This window comes from Thunnus thynnus, chromosome 18 (genome assembly GCF_963924715.1).
Source record: "Thunnus thynnus chromosome 18, fThuThy2.1, whole genome shotgun sequence".
NCBI classification, from domain to species: Eukaryota; Metazoa; Chordata; class Actinopteri; order Scombriformes; family Scombridae; genus Thunnus; species Thunnus thynnus.
Window position 1 is genome coordinate 16514762 of NC_089534.1, and position 20801 is coordinate 16535562.

Consider the following 20801-nt stretch of genomic DNA (forward strand, 5'->3'; position numbering starts at 1 on the left):
ATTGTTAATCTTCAGGAGGCTTTTTAGTAACAATTGTCTGTAACACTTTCTTCTTCCTAATTCCTTTTAAAAATGTATTACATGACAACATTTGGACCACAAGTATGTTTATATACAGGTGTGATTTACCTGAGGAAGTCCATCTGTGGTCGAAACATTGTGATGTCCTTGTAGAATAAAAGATTTGAGTGTCCTGGTTTTCTTTTTTTTGTGCCTTTTAAATTATAAACACACTTTAAAAAATAATGAGCTATCATACATGCACAATAGCTATGTGAATTTCTTTTAAATGTATTCATTGATCTCAGACAGTATAGGTTAATAGAAGAGACCACCTAAATGTGAACAGTTGACCGATAAGTAATTGAGTTCATTCTTGTGAACATAACTGCCATGATCATTAATCTGTTCAGACTACTGTTTAACAGCTCTTGCCTCCAGCTTTCTTTCAGGTCTTGGCTGCTCTCCAATTAGTGAAGCTCATGAAAGGACCTCATAATTTTTCATCTATTATTTGAAATAAATATTCATCCATCATAGAGGCCAAATGCAGATGTGGGGATTAAAAAAACAAAGTCAAATAGAAACATACTGATTATCTGCCATTTAGCACCTGAGTCAGAGTTAATCAGGAACAACTATTTAAGGAAGTGTTCAGTATGTAGATTTACAAGTATCTGCAAACTAATGATTTAACATTACATTGGTTCATTAACATAATATCTAGCAGTCTGTCCTCAAGTAACTTATTATTATCAACAATATAGTCCATGATTTAGTTTTTCAGAAAACTACATGTTAGCTATTCCCTTCCTGTTTTAACCATTTTTACTTAATTCATTAAATCAACATGTGCTGTCATAAGTAGCTTGACTATTACATGGGTATAAAAACTGGGATTTATAAGTAGGTTTTTGTTGTGATTGTGATATACACAGTTGGAAGACAGCTGTTGCTGATGAGGGAATACAGATGTGACAAAGTGCAGACATGTTTGCACCTCACCCGACCATCACTTCTCCGTTGAGATTTTTTCTAAAAAACTTGACTGCATTACCCTCAAGCAATAAACAAGAAATGTTGTTTGCATGTGGGCAGTGCATAACCAAATGGCTCAGGTTTCTGGAGACTATATACTGTACCTGGTCTGCACTGTGTTTTTGATTATGGTCCTTGGGAGAGGAGCGAACACATTATTGATCTCATCTTTATAATGTTTATTGCAGGCCTCTCCAAGCTGCTTATTTATTCATTTAGTATGCTCCAAGGTGTGCTTGTTTAAAGCAGACTTCAGAATGCCTAAGTCAAAATTTATGGCATGTGTCTTTTTGTGTGCGCACATCTCACACACACTAGAGCACATACACACACTTGAGTACGTGCTTCCTCCTCCTTCTTCTCACTTTCTCTGCCTGCTCGTGTCCCCCCCGAACGCCAGCCTCCCACCGAACCTTCTCTTTCAATAATGTAATTCTCCGTAGAGCTCACAGCCTCCATGGCTGTACTCCTAATTATGCGTCTGGAAGGATTCCCACTGCAGACTACAATACAGTTCTACCCTCTTTCGAGTTATATGGAATATATAAGATGAGCGTATGACTGGTTTATGCATGAGAGTGCCTGCGTTTGCTTATGTGTGTGCATGTGTTGATAAGTGGTTCTCTCCTTCCATTTTACATGTAAATAATGAACCTGCCAGAAGAGCAAGGTATCTTATTACTCAGCCGCAGCCACTGGAAACACACCAAATATTTAATCCAACTCTTGTATCTGGTGTTATTTACTCCACAGGGCACAACCAAGATGGAGATACATCACTTCAGATTTATGGCTCGAGCAGTGAACGGGAAAACACTGTGAGGTATTACCCTTTCACTGTGAGGGGAGATGGATGTGGTGACATCTGTGAACTAACTGTAAATACCTGTCCGCCCACAGAATTTTATCTATAGCTTGTTAGAGATGTGAAGAGTTCAACATAAAACAGCTGTAACATTTGCATATGCAGGTAGTTGCACTATTTAAATATAAAAAAGGAATGTGTTAACCCTGCAGCTAAAGTTGAGAATACATTTTTATTTCCTGTAATTGCAAGATGTTGGCAGGCTGTAGTGCTCCACTTTAAAGTCCTCACTATCCTCAAAACGATTAATTGTTGGATCATCCAAGAGCTTCTGAAACCTTTCCAATGTCAGAATTAGTCTTGATCTTCTCTCTGAAAGTCCCTTTTTTCACTCTTCACACAACTAATCACATCCACACTACAAAGACGCAGAAGATACTGAATAATTGGAGAGTCTTCAGGGGGGCTACAACAGCTACTATTTGTGGTCAAAATCTACTTCTCTTTTATCTTTAGCATTGTTGTAGCTGGGTTGGTGCCAACCACAAGCTTAGTTCACCCATGTGTGAGACTTAATGAGTCCCTTAAGAGTTTCTGTTATTATTATCTTATCCATCAACTGTGACAAGTTTTGTGACTCCTGGGGCTGACAGAGATTGCTTCTTGAGAAGCTGTTCAGTAATTTAGCAATCAAACACTCGCCATTTAGTGGGTTGAACACAGCTAATTTGTGTATAAAGGCAACTCACTGATTGTCAGGTTGGTTGGGAGCTATCATTTCGGAGTGAAATGACTTCGGTCTTGGGGAAAAATTTCAGTCTGTTCTTTTTTTTTAATGGACAGCTGGGTCTGGACCAATAAATAAACAAGTGCACCAGCAGTAACTGAACATGAAGCTACACTCAGCCAATCATTGACTTCTTAAATCTTCACCACTTTTCTGTGAAAAATCTGTGAACCTCCAAAGTGACCTCTACTGTGTCATTCTCGCAGCACAGCTCCACGTACCTCCTCCTTAGTTTTCTTTGAGATAACCCGGAACCAGTCTCCGATCATGCTGAGAACAGCAGCAAAGTACGCCAGGCCTACCAGGATCCAGAACCACACCACCGGCTTGTAGTAGTTCAGATACTCTGAACTACTTGGACTCTCTGACCAACCTGCAGAACAAAAGCAGCACTGAGTGGGTTATACAACTCTGTTACATCATCCTGGGTTACATGTGTTACTTACAAAACTGTATCATTCTGCGAGGAAGAACAAAAAGAAGTAGCATTGATTTAAATTAAGTTTAAGAGGGCCTGATTCAGTCTGTGATAAGATAAACAGGTCTTTAACTGTCAGACGTATATAACTTCATGAGCTCTGGTCTCCAATCGAGAGGGTAGTCATGTCTTTCTGTCGTAGCATTACCTTTAATTGCACATGTGCTTTTAATTCAGTTCTGAGACCATTTGGAAGAATACTTAGAATATAAAGAGAGAGAGAGAGTAAGAATAAAATAGTCTTTTGCACAATGTCACATACGCACTATTATCTTTTCCTGTAAAATCACTTGTTTGATCTTGGTGCTCTTATAATCATGAGTAAAGCATAATATTTATAAAGCAATCTTGACTTTGCTCTCTACCTTTGCTTTGAGTATCTGGACAATGCCTGATCAGTAAGAAAAACACAAACACATGTGTAAGTAGCTTTTATTGTCTTTATTGTTTGTCTCTTCCATGCAGGAAATACAGTCAGTGTTTGGTTCGTGACTTTGATTTGTTTTTCTTTGGAACATGAATATCAACTGCAGGATGTTGCTATTAATATACGGTATTATTGTGTGTTATATTAATAGTATAAAAGGGAAATAAAAAAAAAACATTCATACAGGAGATAAATCTTGTTCTAAATGTTAGATTTTGTGTAGATAGATTTATCTCTATATTAGCAGGCTTTAGATAGATTTAGCTATAACGGACATTATAGAGTCAGGTCGCTGACTTGATGACCCTTCTCTTACTGTGCTACTGCTATAGTATGTTTGGGTATTTACCATTATCATGTAATTGTTCATACAATAGTTTCACTACAAGTCAACACAACACAAAATGTTATTTAGATGTAAGGGACTCAGGTATAGATTTAGATATATAAATATACATCTATAACCTGCCTGATCTACAGCCCAAATGAGCACATGTTATGAACAGCAGTGACACAGGAGTGACATAATCTAGTCTGGCTCTGCCTTATCTCAATGATATAAATCCTATCAATATGCAAACATTATCTTCAGTACATTTAAATAACGTCTGAACACCTATCGATGTCATGGGATGAGGCAGTACAGCCAGTCTGCTCACTGTGCAGTTAGATAACCACCCATTACAGCACCAGTTTAACTAACAGCAGTCCAGGCTATTTGGTTTACTTCAACCACTGGGGTTAGCACAGGTGGTGTAATCTAATCTATAATCATTAGGGCTGCTCAGGGAAATTTAATCTAGCAGCTAAGTGTTTGTGATTTTTCCCATCTGCCTCTCTCTTGTTGTGTGTCACGCAGGTCATATCAAGCTAAAACCACCTGCTTACACACAGACACACACACACACACACACACACACACACACACACACACACACAGGCACGCACACACACACACTCTCTCACTCTCTTTCTCTCTCTCTCACATACAGTAACAAGTGCACAAACACACACATATACAGTGCACACTCAGTACACACAAATGAGGTATATACAGAGTAATGTGTTATGTATTACTTAATGTGTTATTAAGATTTCTGAGTAAAGAATTCACAGTCTGTTTGAATGTTTTGACAGTTATGAGTGTGTAGATTTGTTTGTTTAACAGATTTAAAACTAAACATGATGCAGGGATTCAAATGCATTAGAAAAAGAATACATGTATCAAAATGTGAAGCACAGATAGATAGCTGACCGATGGGAGATTTACCGCTACGGTGTACATCTATTGAATTAGACTGACTGAGGAATAACTCAAATACAGATGCACTGATTCTAAACTAGCTGTCACTCATAAAAACAAAAAAACAGCCCATAAATACAAAAGAAAACCAAGTGACCTTTTTCACCGGCGACAAAGTCTCCGAAGCCAATGGTGGAGAGGGTGATGACGACAAAGTAGATGGACTCCAACGTGCTCCAGCCCTCGATGTGCTTGAAGATGACGGCTGGCAGGGCCACGAAGATAAGACACCCAAACAGGATGAAGAGCAGCGTGGAGATGACACGGATCTTCGTCTGGCTGACTTTCCACTTCTGTAGGGAGCAAATAAGTGTTGACAGAAAAAAGAGATGAATTCCAGCGACAGTAAATAAACTTTTTAATTAGGTGGAGTGAGAGGGAAACACTCAGGACAGGGGAACTGAGGGGTGCTGAATGCAAACAATATGCCTGAATTTAAATAGGGTTGATGGTTTTGTGTTATTATGCAGTGCAATTAGTTCCACAAAAAGCTCTTTCATCCACTCTTTTATCTATGTATTTCCTAGTTAAAATGTTAATTGGCCAACATGAGCATTTTTTTCCAAATTAGTCCACAGACATAAGATTTCTTATAGCACACAACCCTTCTTACGTAAAATCACCATTGTGAAGGAAATGAACACTTGAGAGCATGCTGCCATTTACCCCTCTCCCTAATTCCCCACAAGCTTTTATTTATTTATTCATTGCTTACTTCACATTTTGATGAGTCACTTCCTTCGACCTCTCTCCAGGAACACAGTTGCTGTTTTTCTAACATCTCAAACGTCAGGCAGCCGAGCTCATGTGACATAACCTTTCACTGGCACGCCTACTCGAGGTGGGTGGAGGGGGGGTGTGAGGTGTCACGTGACTTGACATGCCTCACATGTGCTACGATGTCAATGACTTAATTTGTCACATGCATTCATAGTAGCACATATCATAATTGATTCATTACAGTTACAGGCTGCGCTCTTAACTGTAACTAGAGAGATTTTAATTTGAACTGATCCCTGCAGCTCCTTTTTTGCATCACTGTTACAGTACATTAGCGTATTTCCTGTATGCTGCTGTTGTCTGTGCTGCATTTCCACTTGAGGTGACTCTTTTCAGCTGGTTCCATCTATAGCGTGCCCTTTTCCCTTCCAGTTATGTAAGCCTGATGCTAAGTGTCTCTAAGTGGAAGCATAAAGAGCAGGCGCACCTCAGATCATTGCATCTGTGATGTCTAACATCCTTAATTTGCAAAGCTATGCAGTGGAGTACTGTTTAAAACAATGAGCCTTACAGGACTTACAGCCTTAATGTAAAGGGGCCGGTGAATCTGAGGTGGTTTCTCCAGCATCTTCACTGTACAGCAGCCACCTCAGCAGCTGTTACAGTTCATCTGTTTCCATAGTTTGAACCAGCTGCCAACCTCTCTGCTCCTCCCCAGGGAGGGACGTCACAGAGCTATGAGCAATGAACCACAATCATAATTTACTTATTGCTGCCAAGTAACTGTTTTTTTTCTGGGAATCTGTTCACTGAAACATTGCTATTGTTAGTGCTTTTACACTGAGAATGTCTTAATGGACTATTATCCTCCTGTTTACTGGAATTGTGAACAACATTTCCATTGCATGAGAACCTTTTGGGATGGCAATGATTGTTCCAGGTATTAGTGTTACCAGGGAAACGGAGTTATGGTTTGTGAAAAATGTTAGATTTTGATGGAAAAGCACATAAAAATATAAATTAATGGTCTTAATTTTTTTCTTTGGTTAGTGACCACGGTATAAGTAGGATAATGCCCTTCATGGTGTCCATTTTCAGGAATTAATGGATGACGGAGAGGCCATTAACTCCTGATTATGGACACCTTGAGGGGCATTATTCCTTACTTATCAGACTTACTGTGTGTAACAGGAGGTTTTAACCCAAACTACATTCGTGGCTGTGCACCTTGAAAACACAATTGCATGCAGCCACCCAAGAACATCCAACAATTAGAAAATAAACTTATGTAACAATGAAATGATCTTGAGATTCTCTGTCATTGAAACATGTCTCAGCTCTGAGTGTGTCAAGATGAAGGTGTCTCTCTTCACAACCCCCTACGCTAGAAATGATCCACAACATAAATGTAACATAATTGGGAAAACATATTAGAGGTATATACAGTACCAATCAAAATTTGGACACACCTTACCATTCACTTGAATGAGAAAGTGTGATCGTACTGAACATGTATTTTTAGGCGACATGTATTTGTTCTGGACCCTGCTGTCTCATATGTTGTAACATGTGCTTACATTTCGCTCCTATTGTCCAGCTTTGTGACCACTGATGGAAGCCTGTCTCCTCTTTGCAGCCCACTGACTCTGAGTCTGATTAAAGGCTTGCCTGATACCTTGGCCTGCTGCTTTCCAGACACACATGGCCTGGATTGCTAAATTGCTGGTTGCTCTGCTCTACCACCATACAGTCTCTCCAGCCTTGGCTCTGGCTATGTTGGTCACCTGGGGCTACATCATCAGGGATGTAAAGACAGCTGAAACATACTGTTTCCTTTGAGCTACAGTCAACAAAATCCCCACCTTACTGGGGAGGCACTTGTGTGCATCTAAGACTGTGATACTTGGCAGTCCAAATGACACCACTGGCTAGCAGTCTGCACTGTTAAAACGTGATTTAACTCACAACTCTGTCCTCACACTGGAGCGGAGAGTAAGCTGTCAGTGTGCTCACATGGACTATTTCTTAGAGAGAATTTGCCCTTTTCTGTAAACACCTGACCAATGCAAGTCAGGTTCACTCGACAGGTGCTGGCAGATGTCAAAGGCAACTCATCTCTTATTTTGAACCTGTTCACAGTCATAAAGAAAAAGGATATGTTACTGCTACCATGAGTGCTTTTTTGTTCATCATAAAACCTAATAATTTTGTATTCTTACATCTTTGAATACCATGATGTGTTATTGAAACTCAGGTGCTGATTTTAATGGCTATGCTGCAGATTACACCAATTAACACTTTTCAACAGATCTCTGTGTTCTACTTACTCTACTCCTCAGGACTACAGCCTATTGAATGTGTATTTTTCTTAAACCTGTAACAGAAAATAAACAGATTTTCATTTTGCCACTAGCTAGGATCTTATATTTAATATTGGTCACAATTTCTATTCATTTATTGTTTTAACAACTCTTATTGTTTTTTAAAATATAATTTTCAGATTTTTACTCACTTGTTTTTTTTAATACGTCCACTCAGATCTTTTCCTAAGTCTATTTTTTAATGTTTTGTGAAGCACATTGTATTATATCCATCTGAATGATAAACTCACTATTATCCCTCCAGATAGAGTCACCAATTAGCTGCACAATCCATTTGATAAATTATGCATTTCAAAAAAAGCAGAGGTGGTTCTGGTAAAGGGCCAAAAACAAACATCAGATACTAATTTTTACACTGTGAAAATAAAATCTACCAGTTTGGTGCATTTAACCTGCTGTGAGTGTGTAAACTCATTTACAGTCAATGGGCCTCATTCACTCATATGTGTGTAGAAAATGTTTGTGCGCAGACAAAATTACCGTCACACTGCAGACTACTACGACCCCATTTCTCTACATAAGGAAAGCTCTGTTGGAGCGGTGCAGCAGTGGAGAGAACTGTCACTCATTGCAAAGAGGACCATGATGGTAAAAATGTAGAAAAACTTTACTGTTAGTGAAATGCAAACAATAGTTTCAGAAGTAGAAGCCAGAAAAGGCGGATTTGGTAGGTAAACGTGTCATTGGCACAACCGAATGGAGCCCAATTGTAAATCCTGTATACAGCCTGCATACCTGTTGCACCACTACCACGTAGTACATCTGTAACAAAATAAAAAGTAGGTAAATGTGTAGATCTGTGAAACTGATCTAAATAAATCTCTACTGCTGCGCCAGGTGTGCGTCGTATTTTGACTCTGTCCACAACAGGCCGTGATGTACTAAAAGCAGAACGTCACTCCCTGTGCCACTACTGAACTGTCAGGCTGTGCGGAAACTGAACAGACTGCTGGTTAACCAGCTGCATATATCACGGCCAGATTTGACGGGGAAATGAATCACTGTCACATTCCAATATGGAAATTCTGATATAAACGCTACTGTCGTCTAAAAGTGGAAACAGGACCATTTTCATCCATTAATAATTTCATTACATTTATGATGATGATTTATGGATTACAATGTCTTAGCTATTCATTTTATAATTATTAAATAAATTGTGTATTATTATATTACATTACTATTATTATTATTATTATTCACACTTTTAAATGTTGCATATTCAGGCCCAATCATTTTTAAAATATTTGTGGTTCTAATATACTATTTACATTGAATAAATATTGACTGTATCATATTTTGAGACCTGGGATGTTTATGATTTGTGCGTATGCATGATCTAAGGCAGTTCTAAATTTGTTCCCAGAGTAATAACAAATTCAGGTAAGAAAATATTGATGATCCTGGATTTGTGCTTAAAACGTTCCTATGCACGGTTCAAACACAGATGTGCATACTCGCTGTTTGTGAATGAGGCCCATTGTTCCTGTCAGATATCATCCTCATTGATCTGTGCATTGAGCCGCTGTTTGACTGCTTTGGTTTTTCAAGGCAGCCATTTGAGTTTCCAGGAGAAACTTAATGACTACCCATAAACCAGACCCATTTATATTCTCTGTGTCTAACATGATTAATGGTGCCTCCTTACTGCTCTTGCAAACTGTAACAGTTGTGATGGGTAGCCTGTGCATTTATGAACAGAAGGCTGAACAAGCCTATGTGTGACTTGCACTGCGGTAAAGGTATGCCTACCATCATTATTTCAGAGTGACGTTTCGATCTATGTGTGCTGCTAGCTTATTTCACTGCCATAAACAAATAAACTAACTAATAAAATAATATTCATTTGAAAACAGCTGTAATTTTCAGATCTGAGCTTTCAGTACTAAAACAAACTACATTTTAGATTGGTGTCAAGGAGTCTGTTGACATGGCAACTCAAAAACTGCATCCACTTCTTCCACGCAGGCTGGAGAGGAGGCAAAAACACATCTTGTACTTGTGAATATAAATCTTCTACTGTAGTATTTAAGGTTGTTTACATATTGTAGTGCTTTATAAGAACAGCTCTGCAATTTCATTTTTATAGCTGCTGGATAATTAAGTCGCCAAGTGTGACTATGTCATCTACAAAACAGCTCATTGCACAAAAGTGCAAATGATTCACAGACAATTCACAAACATCCTCGTGTGAATAAAACAAACTCACCACAATCATCTTCTCTACTTTGGCGATGCCCTTCCCAAAAATGGTCCCCAGCTGGTCCCCGACACCAGCCAATAAGAATCCAAACAGAGGAATCCCCAGCAGAGCGTATATGATGCAGAAGATCCGCCCACCTTCTGTATGAGGAGAGATGTTCCCAAATCCTGACAGAGAGGAGACACAGACAATATCTATTAGTTCAGGAAGCCATAAATTAGTTGGGACATAATAAGGAAGTTACTTACTGTCAATGTATATTAACTTTTATTTGTTGTACATACTGTAGCTAATAAATGCACATCATATCTGCATTAAAGCTGGAAGAAGATGCAAAATGAGTTTGAACTGAACTTGATAGACAAGAAAACTTCTCACAAAGCTTGAGTGTGCTACAAGCATCACTGCAGACAGGTGATGCTTTGAGATTTGAGGAGTTGCAGCTGTGAGAAATAGAAGTGAGAATAGGCACTGACTCACAAGTAGAGTTTATAATTCACACCCTCTGTCCTGAAGCAACTCTCACATAAATGAAAAATGAGAAAAATTAAATGAATGGTAGAAAAAAAAACACAGTTGAAGTGAGTTGTACATCTCCGTATGTGCGTGCAAACACACAGAAACACGCACACAGATGTGAGTCTTTCACCGGTTCACCGCCTTTCATCTTCTCTCCAAACCCATCATCACACGCAGCTAGAAAAGCTGATGGGGCTTGCACAGTAGGAGTCCGTATTTGTTGCTTTTAAGATAACTTAAACCTGAATCCATGCATTCAACAATATATGAGTTTCATTATTTGACATTTCATGAAAGGGGTCTGTGTAATGAACTACAGCCACTTTTCTTTATTAATGCAGTCATCTGTCTCAGGATAGGAGCTGCAGGGTGTCTTCTAATTACTTTCAAGCCTCACTTGGGAGTAGGTTGACACTTAATGTGAGAAAAATTGTCAATCAGGCTTCGTTAATTTCATGATTAGTTCAAAGGGGGACAGGATGCTAGATTGGTTTTTAACACCTCTGGGTGCCCCTGCAGAACATAAGAGAAACAGCAGCTCTCTAATTTGAAGCTGCACTTGCTTCTTCTTCTTCTTTTTTTTTTTACTGAATTAAACAGATTCATTCTTGTTTATATTCTCAGCTCATATTCATATCATAATGTCAGACATGAAAAGCAAGTAAAGATCAGGATTACTCAGAGGGTATTAGTGTCATGTGCTGGGATAAAACAGTGGTAGTGTTTAGGAAATTTTGTCACCTTGTTGTAATTAGTCACATTTGATAAGTGGTAAATTCAGTTTAAAGAGACCTTGGATTCAAACTGCATATAAATAATACTGCAAAAAATATTTTTATAAACATATGTAAACTTGCTTAAACAGACCCACACTTGAGAGCTGTCATCACTCAAAAGAATATGTGGGTTTATATATAAGTATTAAAAAAGTGTATTCTATTATATATATATGCTTTTTCTATGAAGTTTCAAGTTTCAGCTTTAAAACACATTCTGTCCTTCACTTTTCCAAGACACTTAAGGTTAAACACCAGTCAAATACCAACAAGTCATTCAGTTAAGTTCCACACCTGACTGCAGCATTGCTTGCATGAATAATGCATTCGTTTTTCCACTTTATTTCCACTTTATGAGTCACTGCAATCACCTCACTGCAGTCACCTCATTCATGACATTACTGAATGGTACCACGCCAGGTTACACAATGATCACATGAAGTAACATGTCAGGCTTTGTGCTGCAGTATCTCTCTTGAAGGAATTAATCGTTACAGCTGACAATAAAAGTTTAATGACTTTCTTCTAAACTCATTGTGATGCTGGGAGAGAGAGCAAGTGAGCAACTTCATTAAATTTTATTAAAGATAAAGTCTTGGTTTGTTTCTTTTCATTTATTTTTTTCAATTTTTTGGATCATTTAATAGCAGAACTGCAATGAAATCCAGTCATAATGGGTTTAGGTAGTGGTAATGGTAGGTGGTAGGGGACACATTATCTCATTTTTATTATTATGGTATTCACGTGTAGATAATAATTCAGCACTTTTACCCGAGTACATTTTGAATGCTGGACTTTCCCTTCGAGCAGAATATTTTTAATATTATTACATAAATGATCTGAATGCCACCACTGAGAGAAAGTCAGATTTCCACAGTATATTCCCACCAAAACTAAACAGACACGTATACATTTTTGTTATAAAGGAAAAGGGCCCCTGTGCTCTGATGGAAACAGCGCCGAGTCCAAAGGTACCCAGGTTGTCAAAAAGAATAATAATAATTTTCTTTAAGACACATAGCATGATTCACTGGAGGTTTGCTTTGATCTATATGCTATAAGAAATGTGATTTTCAGCAGGAACATAACAGTTGGAGAGACTTGACTGAAGGGGAAATAATACATCTCATCTACTCCCATGAGAGGAAAGGAAAGAGGTGGGAGAGGCAACAAGGATAAGAGTTGTTTCACTACATTTTCTGGATACAGTACGAACAGTAGATGAAAACAAGTGCAGAAAAGATGCTTTGCCTCAAAACTGCAAATCTAATTAAATGATGAACAAATCAATCTGTGGATCCAAATTCCTTCTCCACCCCTAGCTGAATCAAGTAAAGCCAGGAGAATACAAATAAACTGTAATGTCTTTCATGCCTGTGGTATCGTTTTCTGTTCTGGACATTACTGTAATACTGTTAATAATAACCTTGATAGGTTGGCTACTGACACAATATGTTTCTCTGAAATTATTTCTTTGCATAGCAGCATAGTTACAGATGTATTGTACCAAATAGGCAAAATTATGATGATTTCTGACAGAATAGCAATTATGTGCTGGTTACACTCACAAGCACCGAAGGTAATACGGTAAACACAAAACACCATCCGGGAGTGAATTTCTGCAAAACAATCAAAGCAATAAAAACTGATATGAGCTGAAAAAAGACCCCTTTTTTTCATTTCCGTGCACCTTCACCTTGCAATCTCTTTCTAGATGTTTGAATTTTCCAAAAAGCAAACGAGACAAATCTGTGTACTCAAAACAAAATTAAATCCATCGAGCTTTCCTTTTCTCTGCCTCAGCAATCAATCATGGCTCATTTGCCGAGATAAACACTTGTGTATCTTCGAGTCAAACTTCAGTAAACTCTCCTTTTATAAAAAGCAATCTCGACTTTACTGCACTTTGCTGGAGTGAAAAACATCAACATACTATATCTCAGGTGAGTAAAGGGAAAACCTACAGCGCAGCTTTTATTCTCTCTCTACACACGGTCACCTTTAATCTGATACAAAAGTGCACATATTTTCCAACCAGAGGGCAAAGTAAAGTCATTTCAAAGATGTAACATTTTATGTTGTTAGGAGGAATGAGTTCTAACCAGATCCTAGAGATGTGAAATGGAGCCCAAAACAGACAAGCTGATATTTTAAGGTCTGCTTGGATGAGCCAGATAAGATCAATGTCTGTATGTGTGCTGTTGCTGTGGTAATAAGAGCTACAGGCACAAGCCTGGTGCAATGCAGGAAATTTTAGAAAAGGGGCTGGAGCAGATTTTGGGTTAGTGCAATTTCATGACAAAATGTTTAACATCCTACACATTATGGCCATTAATCTAGAAAAGCTCACTTATTTTAAAAAAAAAGCCAAATAAAGTTATTAAAACTTAAATTCTTATTACATTTTCTGCCGGAGAATGAGCTCTGACAGGATACTAGAGTGAAATGGAGTCCAGCAGCCCACTGAATAGATGCACTGATCTGTCAACGTCCACCAGATGAGCTGTCAGACTAGCTGTGCGTGTGTGTGTGTGTGAGAGCTGCTCCTTTTTTTCTGATTAGTAAGCTCTTACAGCTGGAGGTGACAGAGAGAGAGACTGATGGTGTAAAAAATGATGGAAGAGGAAGCACGTCAGAGTCTCAGGCTGTGTGAATGTGCTACAGCCTGAGACAGATGACAGCTCCTTGATGATACAGCAGTAACTAAGTGATCAGACAATAGCAAATGAGCATGAGCCCTTAAAAACCATACTCCTCTTATTTCTTATCAGACCTCTTTGCAGTTCCTGGTTTTTAAAGAAAAACACATCATAGTGCTACAAAATCTCTGAAGCAGAAAAACACCAGGGCAGATAAAATTATTCCAAGCAGTGCAGCAACATTAACTCTCTCTCTCTCTCTCTCTCTCTCTCTCTCTCTCTCTCTCTCTCTCTCTCTCTCTCTCTCTCTCTCTCTCTCTAAATATATATATGTATATGTATATATATGTGTATATATATATATATATATATATGTATGTGTGTGTGTGTGTGTGTGTATATATATCATCTGAGATAATCCCCAACACATGCACTAACTGATATATCACAACATGCCATTATTATTTTGTTAGTTGCAGACTTGATTTCTGTTGTTGTGAATTAATAGGAGATTAAGTGTATTGGTGTATTGCAGAGGATAGTACCTGACCTAGGAGACACTGCAAAAGTTGTGAGGCACAAACTTATTTTAACATAGACACAGATTACACAACTCTTATGGACCAATGCAGATCCAAGAGTTCAAACAAATGCATATTAAACCACCTGTTTAAGCCCTATTAAGCAATGGTCTTGGCTTCCTGGTTTCCCTGAGCCAGTATGTCTTTGGTTCTGAGTTTTGATGGGTACTTTGACCCTGATATACAATACCAGTCAAAAGTTTGGACACACTTTCTCTTTCAAGTGAATGGGAAGATGTGTCCAAACTTTTGACTGGTACTGTACCTGCATGTAGGTCTGGTTATTTTGTAAGTCATGAATCTAATTTCTGCTGTTGTGAATTGATAGCAAAAATTTTTTGTTTTGTTGCTGATGAATATAACACACTCTGTTCACTTGAAAAGTGGGAGCAAGTATAAGTGCAAGTGCAAGCTTGCGGGCAAAACAAATTTTTGCAGCTATGATAACCAGTTGTACTAGTGCAATCCTGGTGCAATGAAGCACAATCTGGAAAAGGTGCTGATGGAGGATTTGGTTTAGCAAGTGTAATTTTGCTGTGCCAGTGCAATTTCATGCCAAAATGGTCATCAAAATTGCATTTTGTCTCTGCTGGCTTTGTGCATGCAGAAACATGGTAAATGGATTGTGCTTATAAAGCATTTTTCTGCATTCAAGCAAAAATGTTTTGTTATTTTAAGTGTCTTGAAAATGTCTTCACATTTTGTATTTTGTAGTGTGACATCTTGATGTCAGAGGCCTCAACAAAAAGAAAGGAATGCTGACTGAATTGCTAAAGAATAAAAAACTACTCTTCTTACCGATGGTGGTGATGACAGTTCCAGCAAAGAAAAAGGAGGAACTGAAGTCCCAGAGGCTCGTCTGATTGGATGTATTTCCTGATGGGTTCACACCTGCTCGGACTGCTGAAACCACTTGCTAGAGCAGAAAGTGAAAAAAAAAAAGTTAATAATGCACTCTCTCAAATGGAGTCTGAGGAACATGGGAAAATTAGCAGTGTGCATCAACTTTCTTAGGGAATAGATGACAGCTGAGGTAAACATCCAACCAAAACCAATTAAGAGCTGTGAAAAACAATGAGCATCTGTCACCTCCGTGAAATAAGAAATACATGAGAACGGTTGGGATTTTAAATTCCTGTACTCTTCACAGAGGAGCAAAACCTCTCATGATTTTAATCATATGGGCTAAATGTTGTGTTGGGCAAGTTGGTTAAGAAATGTAATCAGTTACTCATTGCATATTGAAAAACTAATTAGGTTACATTGCTTTACTAATTATTCAACTCCAAAAGTAATTGGTCACATTACTCTTTATTACTTTCATAGCCGAGCCCCATAACAAGTGCCTTTAAACTATTTCAAAGCTTCCACACCGTCACCTAAAATACTGTGTAATTAATATGTGTAGAAATAGAAAACAAGACTTTATTAGTTGCAGTTACAGTTATAACAAAGCAGAGCACTGACCTATGAGGCTCTGTTTTTCATAGTATGAAAAACCAGAGATATGAATTTTTCCTGATAACAAAATACTCTCTTTTTGACCGACCCCTGTGTAAACAGCTGGGTCTGCATTGCACCGATTAGTCTTGCCCAAGTGACCAGTTGACTGAACAGAAAGTGCGACTGCGCGTGTGTGTCTGTTGGGGGAGAGGCATTAGGTGTGACACGAGTCTAACAGTCTCAGCCAAGTGTGTGACAAGCCTTTTAGACACCAGCCGGCTGCACAGGAAACAGAACAGCAACGTGTCTTTGTACTCATGGCTTTACTCTTATGACAGGAGACAAGAGGGGAGTGAAGCCAGCAGCTGGGGGGAAATAAATCTCTGTGCAACACACACATAACATAACAGGCAGAAGGAGCTGTGAGGCTCAGAGCCACACATTGAAAGATGTAGATCTATGCTATGGATATAATGGGTGTGTACTTTAACATCTAATACATGCTTATTCACTAATGGACTGGTCTCCTGACTGAATTGACTGATCAATAAACTGTTTGATTTCTCTACATGCTGCAGTGGTGCACATGGGGCTCTTACAGAAGAGATACTAAACCCTGACATGCTGTTCATATTCTGACACTTCACAGTATTCCCTTATAGTCTCTATACCACATTTCTGAACCACAAATCTATTTTTATTCATATAAACGTCATCAGTCATCAATAAATGGGTGATTAAGCTTTCAGAGAGCAGAGAGGTTGTATTCTTTTTATGAAGAAAAAACTTTCATAATCACACTATATTATGGTCCTATGTTACCTAAAACAGGAGAACGTAACCACTATTGTGATTTCAATTAATGGGAAGATTTTTGAGTGGTGAATTTAGAATTTTTGAATAAATAAGGATCCAATTTCACCCAAAGCATCCTCTATGTACAAAAATGTACATCAGCTGCACCAAAAAATTTAAATATTTTTGTGTATTCTGTGTTTTTCTTTGCTCTCAAACATAAAATTGGTCAAAATTGACCTGAACAGTTAAAAGGGTTAAAGAGTTTTAAGGGTGCCAACTTTTTCAGACCGCTGTCTGAAATCCCATTTTTTAAAAAAATGACAAAGCATTTAGGGTGGTAACGTTAAATCTGCCCCCGTTATCACTGTTTATGTGCTGTGCTAGAATGGGAAACTTGACAAGCATAGCAACCATAACTATGGTGCGCGGGGTTTAGCAAACAGTCATTTCCTCTATGAATGCTGGATTGACCTGACTGACCAGGTTTTTTTTAAAACTGACTCTGGCTAACACAGAACAGTTCACTGCAGTAAAACAAAAAGTTTCTTGGCCCAAGGGGCTTCTCAAGATACAGAATCATTACTGAGACAAATGAAAGAGAAAAGCTTTGAGACCTCAGGGGCACAGTCGGTACTGCTACACAGAGCTGATGCTAATAAATTGCACAGAAATACTTCACTGGGCTAAAGCTTTTATTCCCTTATGTGTATGTAAGGCTTCTTTTCCAATTGAGAGCAATAGAAATGATTAAAAAACTATATTACATTCTTGTGTTACACCTTTAATGAATATGAGGACTTGTATAAGTGGGGAAGCAGCTCTTTTTGAGGATCTCCATTATTTGTATTAAATATCAATAAACCTCCAGGAACAGAGCTGTAATGCTAAACTAATGATGTACTACCCACAGTCCTCCTGAACTAGCACTGTCAGCTTTTTCTGAGTCTACACACGCACACAGTTTAAGGTCACTGCAATGTCAGGATGTTGTCTGCTACAATTCATCATCCTTAAAGAAACTGAGAAAGCTTTCATTAACCCACGCCTGTTGTGTTTGATAAGGCAGTAAAGACTGAGTGTATGAACGCTTTAATGGATGAATGTTCGGAAATGTAGGGAACAGCCGTTAATATTACGACACAATGTTGACATGACATGATAGGTCAGAAGGTGGAGTGAAGGTCGGCTGATGGTGTTGAATGTTGTTGTAATATAGCTATAATTTTTACAAGGAATTGTGTGTCACTTATCCACTCAAGCTGACATACAGAATTCACATTGTATTATTTTGCACCTCACAGTTTGTCAATGTTCAGATCCACTGCAGTAAGTTGTGTGTACTTTGTGTAGTGAGGTTGAATGTAAGCGTGTGGAGGTTGGGGTGGTGGAAGGACGTGTCGCAAATCTTAACTTTCATGTACAAGACTGGAGTTTGCCTCTAGTCACAGTCCTTTCTATTAACTGTAACAATGATCTTTCCCTCATCATAACCAAGTATTTTACTTGCCTAACCCTCACCATTGTTTTGGTTTTATGGTTCGCAAATTTATTGTTTTGGTTCAGTCCCACAGCTCTCATCAACCTTGTTTCTAGCAAAAATTGGCACGGCTATTTACTGAAGAAATCAATCATTTGACACAAATTCTGTGGTTGGAACTGCGTCCATAGCAACGTAAACCCTGTAGCCTTCTCCAGATTAGCCTACTTAGCGTTATTATTCACGTTAAACTGAACATTTCCATTGATGGTGAAGTGAGGCAATGTGAATGGGACTTCTTTGGGAATATTGATGCTGACGTTTTTGTCATTCATCTCTACGGAAACACAAACAAAGTTAGCGACTAGCTGGTGAACAGAGAAGCATTTAGCAGAAGACAGATCTTTTTTCAAGAGTTGGTTGGGACCAAAACAGAGCTAAAAGCAGAGAGAATATTGAACTTAAACTCACAAAGTGACCAGGCACATGACTCATGGATGTAAAAATGGTCAATTGTTTGCTAAATTGTTTGCTTTACAATAGCTTTATAATGTGACAGGCTAAATTTTAACATTTTGTTTACAGTTGCACCTCTCCCAAGTGGCGAAAAAAGGAGAATCAATGAATGCTGTTTTAAATCAAACTTTTGTGGCCAGTATATCCATTAGCTTAACAGTCTACCCACAATGAATCAAGCAGAAAGATAAAACTGATTAGATTATACACATGCAAAGAATACAAATGTACAAACATAATGTACAAAGGTGAACCCATGAATAGTTCAGTGCCTTATCTGTTGTTGTTGTTTTTTACAACAGATAAAACACAAATTACAACAAAGGAGAGGGTTCAAAGATAAAATCCTGAAACCCATATATCCACTGTGCCTCTAAAAACATTATTTAGCAAACCACACAATCAGGCAGGCTTGGCTCAGTCAGCCCCTTTGTTTCACGGCCAAAGCGGCTATATTAATTCACTGTTTTGGCACTCTGTTGTATGCAAACTAACCATGGCCATGGGAAATGATAAGACAAGATAAAGTGGAGACCACACTGGCAGTGTCCGAGCTGAGCCAAACAGCTGAGACAGATTGAATGGTCTGAGCTTTTTGACGTCTCTCACTTTTTTAATTGCTCCCTTTGAGAGCACATCTCTCCCCGATCCCCTGCTGACTGGCTTTTGATCAGTGGGAGCCTATAAAGGTGTGTGTGTGTTTGTGTGCGTGTTTGTGTGTTTGTATACATAATTAATTACTGTAAAAGTGAATGGGGGGGGGGGGGGGGTACACCTGTGTTTGAGCTGTGTATCAATAAATCATCGTTGCCTAAAGGGCTGCCAAACTCACTGAGGTAACTATCTGATAGATGATTGGCAGAGCTGTCGTCTGTTGCCTGGTAAAAGACAGTGAGCAAGATTTTACTTCTGTATACAGAAACTGGCTCACAATAGACGAATTGCACAGTTTTCTGGAGTTGGTTAATTCATTAATTCAGCACCTTTTACAGCTTTTCTCTGATGTCCATCACTAAAACACACAAAACTAAACTGTAAACTGTTCATGTCTGCATCCAAAGCATAATGAGCACAGATTGACTCAGTGCAAAGGTCCCTGATGTACAGAGTCGAGTACTACTCCCTGAAAACAAACATTCAATTGGCTGATAAGACATTTTATAGGACAGGGGTGTAACTTAATCTCAATTAACTTTTTTCTTTAATAAGAAAGAAGCTTCTTGGCCATCCGACAAGCACTTCTATTGAAGTATACTGGCAGCTTTAGGCTAATACTAAATGGCGTATCATACTTTTGTTCATCAATTTTACATCAAGTGATGTCCTAATTTTGAAAAATAAAGAATAAATATAAGACTCAACTGTTGCTTTCAATATTTCGAATGTCACCAACCTAATTGATCTCTATCAATGTTTGTTCCACTGTCAAAAGCAGCAGCAACAATCACAGTGTCTGCTTCAAAATGCCAATTTAGTGTTGCCAAGAGTAAAGACAAATGATAATCATAATGAAAATTAGGAGAACGATGGCCAACATTAACACATGTTGAACAACATGACATACTTGAAAAATCATTTGTTTTTCTTTTTTCTTTTTTTTTTGTCAGAGGAAGGCAGCTTCAGTGTTGTTATCACAGTACACATTGAAGTTAAAATTTGGATTCCTGCTGCTTCCTTTTGTTCAGGGACTCAAATTCATTAACTACACCCTTGAGACGTTATCTATCAGTATTTAATCTCAGGACAGAAGGTATCATCACCATCTTTGAACACTGACTCTACATCTCAAATAACCGTCATCTGTTATCAGACCCTCTTATATAAAATGATCTCATTTACATGGATGGGCACTGCTCATTAGACTGAACTCAATAATAAATCCTTGTCAGCTTGGGTTGATTTTATATAAT

The 20801-nt window shown here is 38.3% G+C and overlaps 1 protein-coding gene across 1 annotated transcript in view; it reads right to left on the minus strand.

The window, feature by feature from the left end:
• LOC137169579 (potassium channel subfamily K member 2-like) overlaps positions 1–20801 on the minus strand; it is a 32448-nt gene that overhangs the window by 5456 nt on the left and 6191 nt on the right. The window contains exons 3-6 of the mRNA XM_067572850.1: positions 15456–15573; positions 10149–10309; positions 4936–5131; positions 2852–3003 (exon numbers count right to left, since the gene is read on the minus strand). Coding sequence (XP_067428951.1) covers positions 2852–3003; positions 4936–5131; positions 10149–10309; positions 15456–15573 — 627 coding nt within the window. The remainder of the gene's footprint in view (positions 1–2851; positions 3004–4935; positions 5132–10148; positions 10310–15455; positions 15574–20801) is intronic.